Source organism: Oncorhynchus mykiss, chromosome 7 (genome assembly GCF_057628025.1).
Source record: "Oncorhynchus mykiss isolate SJ-2025 chromosome 7, ASM5762802v1, whole genome shotgun sequence".
Lineage (NCBI taxonomy): Eukaryota > Metazoa > Chordata > Actinopteri > Salmoniformes > Salmonidae > Oncorhynchus > Oncorhynchus mykiss.
In genome coordinates this window covers 26,786,463-26,798,620 of record NC_143028.1, presented here as the reverse complement: position 1 = coordinate 26,798,620, position 12,158 = coordinate 26,786,463, and the positions used below count along the sequence as shown (strand labels likewise).

The window sequence follows — 12,158 nt, the reverse complement described above, 5'->3', positions numbered from 1 at the left end:
CAACTTAGCTATTCTTACTTTGAAAGTGGGCAGAGGAAGAAAGTGGTGGGACAGAAAGAAGAGTAGGAGAGATTTGGACATGGGGTTCTACTATAAAAGAGAGAGAGTGAATGACAGAGGCGGAAGGAAGAAAGATTTTCTGTACATAGTCTAAAAGGCTGACAGATAGGGGGGGAGGGAGATGCTAGTTTTATGTAGGGAGTGAAGTAGAGAGGGAATAGAAAGTGTAGTGAGGTAGAGAGAAGGGAGAAAAAGAATGCCGGCAGTAAGGCCACATATCAGCTTTAATACAGTATGGCCTGCTCTCTAGTGTGCCATACCAATTTTTCCTCTGTGTATCTATCCACTTAACTTACCTCTGCACTGTCTGTCTGGCCTTCTATTGTCTCCACAAATGACTGCTCTGCCACATTTTATTAGACTAGTATAATATTTGTATCTAATCTTGAAATATTGTACTAGCCCAATAAAATGTCTGTTAGATCGTCCATTCGAATTCTGCCTTCCACTTGACTGCTTATGACAAATCAGGGATGGGGAATTCCAGTCCGCGGGGGCCGGAGTGGTGTCACTTTTTCCCCCCATCCCTAGCAAACACAGCTGATTAAACTAATTGCATTCTAAACTGAAGATCATGATTAGTTGATTATTGGAGTCAGGTGTGTTAGCTGGGGCTGAGACGAACCTGTGACACCAATCAGGCCCCCCGAGGACTGGAGTTACCCATCCATGATTTAAACAGTTGTCATAAGCAGTCAAGTGGTAGAGTTTGAATGGATGATCTAACTTTGTGACACCTGTGATAAAGGTCAGGCAATTAAGCTACTCATGTCTATCCCACATGTTAAAGCATGTGGTAGTAGGCTACATGACACTGTTATATCATTGCTCATACACACATATCCGATCTTATCTGCTTCTGACATCTGCCACATCATGCTAACGATGTGAATCCTGTTGATTCACATCGATAATTTTCCGTTATATCAAGGGAAAGCGGGTACGTTATTACCTTTGTCTCATCATGCATACAGAGGACACAACGAATGCTCACCAAGAAACATATCAAGCTCGGTTTTGCAAATGTTCACTACAAAACCCCTTTGTGAGACAGTGAGTAAGCAGCCAGCCGTGATGGTGAGGTGAGTGTCAGCATGCGCTTTAGCAGGATGGGTATGTTACAGCATGGTCAACATGCAACACACACACACACACACACACACACACACACACATACATACATACATACATACATACACACACACACACACACACACACACACACACACACACACACACACACACACACACACACACACACACACACACACACACACACACACACACACACACACAAAGGAGAGGGAGACAGGTCTGAAGGAATGCCTTTCGGAAAGAGTTAGTGTGTGAATTAAGTCCTCAGTTTTCTTCTGTTGTAGCTTATCTCATGGCATTGGAAAGTAAGACTGACTTGGTGATTCAAAACGTTTTTGCTGTTTTCAAGCTAAATAATATATTATTTAATTAAGATTAGAGTAGAGATTGAGGCTAGTGTGGTTGTTTCTGGGAAACACTGTAGGACCCCAAAGATAAGACTCAAATTAGTGAAAGCCTTAATTGCACTGACATAGAAACAATATTAACAGGGGACGAAAAGAAACAAGTGGCCTACAGTGCATCCTCATATAGGTCATGTGAGTAGGGAAATGTTGTTTGAACTACACACCCGGGTAGTGTATCTGTGTTGTGGCCTGTACTAGCCTGTGGGCCTTCTACTCAACCTGCATGACAGCTGCTCAAGAGTAAGCTCCAGGCAATGACCACTGGGAGTCAACAACAAACTTTCATCTATATTGCAAGAGTTTTGAGGAAAAGGGAAAAATACATACAGCTGCAGAAGCAGAACTGTGGATTCTGAAACACTTTAAATCCTTTACATGCCTGGTCAACATCCCAGAGCCACGCTTCTGCACACTCGGTACTAAGCAAACTAAACAATTCATCCAGTGTGAAATTGTAATAGCCATCAATTTAATTGCCTAGATTAAGCGTAAAGAAGTAATTTCTTTGAGGTCAAAGATCTCAGGCAGTTTTAAGTCTTTATGCTATGTTAGGAACTGAACATTTAGATCTGTCTAATGCAGTCTAGCAGTTTCGGTGAAGATAGGAAAGTAGCTTTTGCAGGAACTAGGTCTAAACTTACATAAGGCTTTGCAAAATGGGGACTAGGAGTTACAATAGGCTTACATTAACATTAGACATGGGTCCACAGGAAAATATTTTACAAGAAAATATTTTATTGGGGCGGGGGGGGGGGGGGGGGCTATGCATGAATATTATTTGTGTAGGTGTTGAGATACTTTGTCCATCATGGCATGTCTGATTGAGAAAATACTTGGTATTGAAGTAATATTTTTTCTTGCAGCATAACTGACCATGAAAAAAGCCTTACAGTTAAATAATCTAAACCTAATTCTCTAGTTGTAGAGTTTGCTGTATTCAATTGTTTCATAAACAGTAACTGGACAATTGCATGTCTATAGGGCTTAATTAAAATAGGTTTTCAGTGGTTTAGTAATACAAGAACATGAGAAACAAGAAACAAAATAAGTGAGGATAATAAAAAAAAAGAGAAACATCACATTGGGAAAGGGTATTTCCTTAATGCTACTTACAGGTAATAAGAGTAGGAATATGCATTTCTTCTGAAGCATGAAGGTAGACCAGTGGGACAAAATTTTGCACCCAAAAAGGACAAACAGATTGCATTAGTTAGTTCTTTAATACCCACTTCTAGGAGAGCTGATGGAGAAAATGTCAAGAACGGGTTAAAGACATTGATGTGTTGCTGGTCTGGGACTGTCTGTCTACAATCCAGTTAAACCAACTCTCCCATTGAGCTCTGCAAGTGCCTACGGACCACCTGTCTATAGTAAAGGCTGGACTGGTGCTCTTATATAGTTGCAACAGTAGTCTACTCAAACTCCTGGTGCCATTTTATAAAATAAATATACCCAAAACAATACATATTTAAATAATTCATTAATAATTCACCCAAATTTAAAGAATAAATAGCACATCTGGCTCCCATCAAATTGAAACTCCTTGAGAGAGATGGAATTGTCTGAATAGACAATGAGAGTCTGGGAGAACAGAGAAATAGGAGAGTGGGGATGGGAGGAGGAGTGAGAGTAAAAGAGGGGGAGGGGGATGTTTTAATGACATACTGTTCTGCCATTCTGTTTCGTGAGATGGAGAGAAAAAGCAACGTTTGACACCTTGACTACCATAGGAACGATATCAAACCTGAGCGTGGAAATTAGAGTATGCGTGGTGTGTGAGTGTCTTTTGAGAGGTAGAACATTCACAAATGACATGCAGAGAGCGTTGAAGGAATTGGCAAGCAGAGATTTGTGACTGAAAAGCAGATGGTATCTGTTGTTTCTTTTAAGGGTTTGTAGTTCCTAAACATGTTGATATTGAAAATATCAAAATGAGTAAATGTGTGTGACAAATACCTACAGCATTGAAAGCAACTCTTCACTGGTCTGTTTATGATAAGCAGTGATGTGTTTAGCGTAGTCTCTTTTGGTACAATTGATACCCACTTACAACACTAAAGGTGGAATTTCAGTTTCATTTTACAACTTGATATTAGATGGTTCCTCAATTTAAAATGTAGTCTCTGGGCTAGGAGAAAATGTAATCTATGGATTGGTTTTCTTTTAGACAGGCATATACTTCAGCTAACTTTATCCACCGCTAAACTAGCTAACAATCAATGGAAGTCATAGGGGGAATTGTGACATTTTTTAAATGGCCAAATCACCTTTTAAGTAACATTAAACCAATTATTGAGTTGATTTGGCCATGACATTTTGACAATTGCATGATTGCCCCTATTACTATGAAGAAACAAGACATGTAGATATCCAAGATGTCTTAATGGAATCAACATTATAGACCTACAGTATGTGCTGCAGTCAGATATAATATTGGATTCAATTTCTCTTCAAACCTGTCCTCTGTTTGATAGTCCTGGACGCCCTTTCCTGCAGTCAAAGTGCCTGGTGGCCTCATAGGTGGAATGTTATTCATATTTTTCATCCTTTCAGAATGAATAAAAAATACATTAAAACATCCGACTATCAGGTGTTCCTATGTCAAATGGTTACGTTATATTTCAGTCTTCCGGGATGTATATAAAGTGTAATATTGGGACGCAAACTAAACATTTAATACATTTCAACTCTATATCTGACATGGTACAGGTGTCTTTTTAAAACTCATAACCATGTGTGTGAGGTGTATACTTTTGTTTCAAAGTAGATTTAAGACTACCAAGAAACATGATGTAGCCCACTGCTGTAAATGGTTCACTGAAATGGTTCACTGATGTTTTCACTATGAGCTCATGTGAGGCGGGATTAAGATCTCGTACAATATGAGAAGTAGTGGTGGAATTAGATGACAGATATCTCCAACATTTTAATCCACTACACGGGACACATGATATGTCTGGTATGCAGATCCTGTATGTCTGGTATGCATATCCTGTATATCTGGACCAGAGAATTTAGGGTTTTTCCTCCTTTTTCCTCAAAACAATCTTAACGTGTGAGTGTCTATCTAATCTAAAAACCTGAGCCAAATGGTGTGAAGGCAGACTCAACCATTACAGGCCTAAACCATCCCAGATGCAAATTGATTAACTGTAAGAGGAAACAACACTTATATCTAGAAAGAGTGAGAAGATAACACATTTTAAGTTTGATTCTTCCCAGACTCTTGTTTTAAATTAAAAATACAGATAGCAGCTGTCTGAAATGGATGTGATGGTAGTAAAAAAGCAATTTAATGAGAAGGCTTCCTTATAGAGCGAGATAGAGCTGTGTCAATCTTCTACTTTGGGAACAGTCGATACCGCCAGGCACATATGTAGCCACGATCTACCCCTTCTGCTATCTTATTTCAATGGCCTTTTAAAAGAGCTGCTGACATTGTTCTTATGATATTAATCAAGAGAAGTGAGAGCTAGAGCTGTGGCAGTCAAAGGAAGCAATAAATAATATTGTCGTAAAACTGCACAATGCTTCTCAATGCACCACTGCATGAGAGCTGCATAATTATTTTGGGCTCCAAATACCTGATTATACATTTGTTATGAAATGCATTCTGCCTATATGTGGAGGAATACAATATCTACAATGACATTGATTTAACCCTTACCCACCTATAGCGAGCGACGGTATACAGTACACTGGGTATACTAAACATTAGGAACACCTTCCTAATATTGAGCTGCACACCCCCCCTTTTCCGTCAGAACAGCCATAATCCATTGGGGCATTGACTGAACAACATGTTGACTCCAATGCTTTCCACAGTTGTGTCAAGTTTGCTGGATGTCCTTTGGGTGGTGCACCATTCTTGATACACATGAGAAACTGTTGTGTGACAAACTCAGCAGCGTTGCAGCTCTTGACACTAACCGGTGTGCCTTGCACCTACTACCATACCCGGTTCAAAGGCACTTAATAATTTTGTCTCGCCCATTCACCCTCTGGCACACATACATAATGTGTCTCAATTGTCTTCCCCCCCTTCACCTATACTGATTGAAGTGGATTTAACAAGTGGCATCAATAAGGGATCATATCTTTCACCTGGATTCACCTGGTCAGTCTGTCATGGAAAGAGTAGGTGTTCTTAATGTTTTGTATTCTCGGTGTACGTTCACGCAAAAAAACTCTGCTTTAAAGGTTACCGTGAACGAATTACTGTATCTGGCAATTTACATATCTGGTAATCCATTATGAACAGTGGTTGCTGTCAAATAGGAGTAACAACTTTAAAGGTTGTACTATGTAAACATGACACTCAAATACCACTGCTGTATAAACACACGCACTTGCACACAAGCAAACACGCACACACTTACACACACTACGCATCCATATCAATTGTGAACATGTTTCATTATAGCACACACACATACGTTATACGTACACATGCAAATACATTCATGTGAATTAAAGGCATGCACAGACACATTCAGATGGATGAGCAAAATCCAATGACAAAAACATAAACCAGATTAACAATCTTTCACTGAACACAGAATAAATCTCAGTAAAAGACTACACTCTTATATTCGATATGGTGTTGTACCAAATACCTCTCTCTGTACCTCCTGTAGATTTACAGCACGCTGCATGATCTTATATAATGGCATTCATCTACACTGATACTTTGTATAGATAATATATTAGATCAACTTTTGGGTGACTGCATCAATGATGACTATATCTTGCCATACCTAATGGCTATGATGCATTGGTAGTCTAACATTAGGGATTTCAATTATCTCTGTCAGCTATGTCCACTGTGGTCCATTATCCTCCCCCATCACCCCACCATCCATTTGTGCAAACACCCCAGCTCTCACATCTGTGTGTGGGAATGTCATTCTCTCTGCATGGCTATCCCAGCACACAGACTGGGGAGCAATGGTCAGGAACACATAACACGCACGGACACACACACACAAATGCGCTCACACACACACAAATGCATGCACACACACACACACACACACACACACACACACACACACACACACACACACACACACACACACACACACACACACACACACACACACACACACACACACACACACACACACAGATAAGGCTGCTGAGACCCCCTGGAAGACAACAGCTGCTTGGCCTGAAGGCAGATAGTGTGTGTGTCATACATGTTTGTGTGTGTGTGTGTGTGTGTGTGTCCATGTCCCCACTGACAACCAATAGCTGACACCACAGCCATGTGTGGACCATCATCAGATGTTTACCCTTCTGCCAGTCCATTATTTATAAAAAGGTCCACATGTCACAACTCAGGAAGGGGCTCAACCTTGCATCAGTAGACAAGGGCGAGATTCGCTGCTGCTACAAGAACACTGCATGAATGGGCAATGAGTGGCTAATGGACTGGGACTGGCTGCGACTGAATGGACACTTAACTCACTCAGCCCATGACTGGATGGACTTGCGGGGAGTTCAACATGTTAACAGCCTTTGCTGCACCCGGGCACCAATAAATTAGTAATTGTCTTTGGTTACCCGTCTTAATGTCTTCATGCTCTGAAAGGTACATTGTCTGAACTGAAGTGGTATTAAAGATAATTTGAAATCGGAAACAAATGATTAATAGCAAAGCGATGGGATCTGCTAAAGGAAACGTGGCTGCTGAAGCTTGTTTTGGAAATGAGTTGGCATGGGGCTATTTTAAGATACATTTTGTTTATTGAGAGATATTACAGTAAGGAGCATGTTCTTACTTCTGTGATTTGGCAGGTGTTGCAAATGCTGTATATCATTTGCTTTTTTGACATGATTCAATTGATAGCTTTAGATTATTAGAAGATAGACTCACTGTAACATACAGCTTCTAGTTGAACCACAAAGACACACACCATAGTTATGTGAATAGCATGTGTGTTTGTGTATAGCTTACAGTAATGAACACAACCCAATCAGCAAACAAACGTGCTGTGATGGTGAATGCTTAATGAATCTGAATTGGTGCACCACTCAAAAGAGGTAGTGGCATTTTTTGTGGAAAATAATGACTAATTTGACATGGAACTGAGTTTTAAGCCCTCCACTTGGTGGGTAAGTAGCAAAGAGTAGCTGTAAGAGCGGTTCATTGTTGCGCCAGGGGGATTTATGTAAATCAAACAATAAAAACCTTATTGAAAGGTGTACTTACAATGCAAGGCATACAATTCACTCTGATAATTAACATTTAATATGATAATGCAATCTCTAAGTTCATCCTATGGCTGGTCAATTTGAACCTTTTATGGAATATCTCATTGCAGATAATGTATCTAATACTCAACTGACAATGCATGAGGCAAGATACAAATAAATCAACGAATACGACTGACATTAAGTGGTATTTTGTACAATCACAGTAACGCAGACAAAATATAGAAATCCCAAATGGTGCAACCAACAGTGACTGTTAGAGTATCCAAAAGTAATGGCCTCGTGAATTTTCGTGCATGTGTCGGAAATGAATTACATATCTGATCACAGATGGGTAAAAAAAAACAATGGTGAGGCACGATCTTAAGATGCGTAGCTGAAAATAAACATACAATACCCCACACTCAGAGTTCTCCATGTGTGTATCTCTCTAGCAGGCGCAGGCCAAAAGAGGAAGAGGAAGAAGATAAGAGACATGGGCGTGAGACTAGTGTTAGAAAAAAGGGCAGACAACAGTGATGGATGTGAACATGTAGACTACTGGCACAGATTATGTTAAGACATTTTGTCATACGAACATTCAGTGGGGTCCGAAATTATTGACACCCTTGATAAAGATGAGAAAAAAATTACTGAAATCCTTGATATCCTTAGTCTTCGCTTATGGATTCCCTCTTCAATTCAAACCACAGTCCGGTGACTGAGATGATCGTTGCAAAATGTTTGTTTTGTGGATAATTAACCATTTCTTTGTCGATTTTGATATGTGCTTGGGGTTATTGTCTTGTTGAACGATCCACTTTTAGCCAAGTTTTAGCATCCTGGCATAGGCAGACAGGTTTTTAACAAAAATGACCTGGGTCAACATGTGCACCGGTCCAAATGGAGATTAGGATTGTGCTCTAGCAGGGGTTGGTCTGGCTCTCAATCACTGATTGCACATGAAGGGTATCTGTATATGTGAGCATACACCATCACACCACTGCAATGTGCTGGTTGGATGGTGTATTTTATGATCCATTATTCTAATAAACCTCTACTTTATAATCCTAAATGCCTGATGTTCCTCAAGAAAAAAAGCTTGGGAGCAAAAAAAAACCCGCAATAAACGCCAAGAGAAAAAGCTTTCAGTTTCCATAATTCTCTGAAATACTGTTGAGAAGCACTGTGGAGTTCTCCAGCTCCAATCTTGTTACAGAAACAGTAGTCTTAGTCTGATAACAATTAAAATAGACAGTGACTCCCCCACTACCTTGCTAGTGGTATTCTCAGCTCAGATACAAAATGCTACAATTTTGTGAGTTTACCATGAATTATTTAAGGGTTTTTATCTGGGACTTTTTGAAAAGCACATTTGACAGTGCTGTAAGACTCCTAAGGGCTTAAGCTACAGGGCAGGAAAACATAAAATCACCATTAAGTATTTGCCTGTCCATTCAATTCATTCGTATGTTATTAGTACAAAAAACTAAGTCCATTTGGAAATCTCTAAAACATGTGTAACACAACTTTGAAAGATTAAATGGACAGTGTACTCGCTTCCAACAGGTTTTCTCCACAAATAATTGATAGTGGCTAAAAGCCATGTAAAACACTGCAATTTAAAAAACATTGCCCCCGAACTATCTAGGTTGCAAGAATGAAATATAGATGATCCAGCATGCCAGGCGTCTTAGGATATCGAAGCCTAAGCACTTCTTCTCCCTCTCCACAATCTATATCCTCCACGGGTGGCTTGGCTGCCTATCGGTCTTAACTATTTATGGGAGTATTGGTTTCCAGTTGTCCATTTAGCATAGTTAGCCCAAGGCCCTGTAACACCCACGGTTTTGTCTCCAGATTGGTTGCCAATTCATATATGCCTTGTTTATAAATGTTAACAAATATTAAAATAGTATGTATTTATGATTACATGTATTAATTGTTGATCAATTGTTTATTCATTTTTATTCATGAAATTGTCATAATTTATTTTCAAGAACAGTGGTGATTGTGACAGCATAGCCTACGACACAAATTAATGGTCATGAAGTACAGTAGTAAGATATTTAAAAGTTTAATTCCTCTCTGTATATGTGGAGTAATTAGGCGACACATTTTGAAATTATATATATTTTTTAAACTGTGGGTCCTAGCATTGCAAAATGGCATGGGCAGTATGTGATTAGGGTAGTTTAGGAAAGCAAAGAGACAGAGGAAGGAGACAGAGATGTGATGGAAGTAAGCCAGTGTGCATGTTAACAAGACATAGAAAGCTGTGTGTGTCCGTAGCCCCCCTAAAAACATACCTTCCTCCTTCTGAGTTAGTCCCAATGGTACTTCAGCTCAACAGAGGCCTTAGAAGTATTCTAGTCATATTGCGGATGGGACATTGGGTCACACTATGGTGTGAGGCCACTAGTACTATAGTAGCTGACATATTTCCACTTGCGCATTGGGGACACACTAGGAGTTTCTCGACCACTCTTTACCTGCGTTTAAAGGTGAGAACCACTCCTAGTAGGATGATGACGAACATGAGGATGCCTGCGATGACACCAGCCATCTTGACGTTGCTGTCCACCTGCTTTTCGGGCTCCACAGCGTCCGAGTCCTGGGTGGACGCGCCTACAAACAGGCACAGACACATCACAGAGAGGAGGAGGGAGTTTACCCTGGGGCAACCATCCTCCATACACACACAAACACATACACAAAACGCACTCACACACACATATGCAATAATACACACACACATATGCAAGTATACACACATCTGCACACACACACATTTGCACACATGTTGTAGACAGTGCACACACACACGCGCACACTCTAACCACACACTTACACACATACACACTCACATACACGTATATGTGCACACAAACCTATTCACACAAAAACACTTATGCGAGTACACGCTGACACGCTCATACATACAGACGGACAAATAGATGCAAACACATAGAAACAAACATCCACAGTAAAGAGAGAACCTTTCTTTTGTTTAAATACAAGATCACAAAGTCATGCAAAGAAATGGCAGGGTCATTAATACTAATGCAAGGGAGACATTAATTTTGGTGAAAAGTGAAAAGATGATTAGGTATAGTGTTGCTGTTACGGGTATTGGCGGAAATGTTAGCTATATCCTGATCGATAAACTCCAAATGATTACAAGATAAAGTTAAATTAAGATTTAGTAAACTTGTGAAAGGGTGCTTCTCACACAGGACAGATGAATGGTGGAAATCAACGTGCAAATAAACGTCTGGAAATACACAAGTTAGAGTAAGGTCATTTTCTCTTGCATCAAAGTATTTGTGGTTGAGTTAATACATATGAGTTGTTATTTTCAACAGGCTTTTCATCTTACAGAGCAGTTGCACCACACTTAAACACAGAGGACATACAGTGCACTAATGTTGAACAACCAATGATTTGAGAAAGACATGCAGGAAAATGGTAGCATGGGTTGTTGAAGTAGCTTGGACATACAGTGAACAACAGTGAGGGAGAGAATGGATAGGTTGAGCGAGTTTATAGTACTGCTAGCTATTCCCAGCTTCATCCATAGCTTACAAAAGTAACCAGAACTCAAAATGCTTCCTTGGAACAATACAAAGACTACCGGAAGTACACGCTAGTATTGCTGTCTGTTTGGAGACATTGGATACCACAACATGCTGCTTCTACTGTATGTTCAACCTCTATAGATGTCACTTTTACTCCAGGAAGTCTTTTCAGGAGGTGCATTGAGGTCTGATATAAATACATTTATACATATTTTTTTTAAACAAACAAACACCATAAATGAATGTTAAGTAAACCTAATTAATATACAGTTCTAGTCAAAAGTTTGGACACACCTACTCATTTAAGGGATTTTCTTTATTTTTACTGTTTTCCACATTGTAGAATAATATTGAAGACATCAAAACAATGAAATAACACATGGAAACATGTAGTAACCAAAAAAAGTGTTAAACAATTCTAAATATATTTTAGATTCTTCAAAGTAGCCAACCTTTGCCTTGAAAACAGCTTTGCACACTCTTGGCATTCTCTGAACAAGCTTACCAACAACGACGAGACGGCCTACAGGGAGGAGGTGAGGGCCCTCGGAGTGTGGTGTCAGGAAAATAACCTCTCTCTCAAGATCAACAAAAGAAAGGAGACGATCGTGGACTTCAGGAAACAGCAGAGGGAGCAACCCCCTATTCACATCGACGGGACAGTAGTGGAGAAGGTACAAAGTTTTAAGTTCCTCGGCGTACACATCACGGACAAACTGAAATGGTCCACCCACACAGACAGCGTGGTGAAGAAGGTGCAGCAGCGCCTCTTCAACCTCAGGAGGCTGAGGAAATTTGTCTTGCCACCAAAAGCACTCACAAA

The 12,158-nt window shown here is 39.9% G+C and overlaps 1 protein-coding gene across 12 annotated transcripts in view; it reads right to left on the bottom strand.

Annotated features, from left to right (window-relative positions):
• The window catches only part of LOC110527653 (receptor-type tyrosine-protein phosphatase T), a 522,557-nt gene that overhangs the window by 138,478 nt on the left and 371,921 nt on the right, over positions 1-12,158 (bottom strand). For 4 of the 12 annotated variants that reach the window (XM_090240592.1, XM_036983141.2, XM_090240587.1 and 1 more), the window contains 2 exons: positions 10,250-10,385; positions 8,176-8,208 (listed from right to left, as the gene is read on the bottom strand). In XM_090240592.1, coding sequence (XP_090096718.1) covers positions 8,176-8,208; positions 10,250-10,385 — 169 coding nt within the window. Of the gene's footprint in view, positions 1-2,675; positions 2,706-8,175; positions 8,209-10,249; positions 10,386-12,158 lie in introns of all 12 variants that reach the window. The other 8 variants (XM_090240586.1, XM_036983143.2, XM_090240590.1 and 5 more) reach the window with 3 other exon arrangements.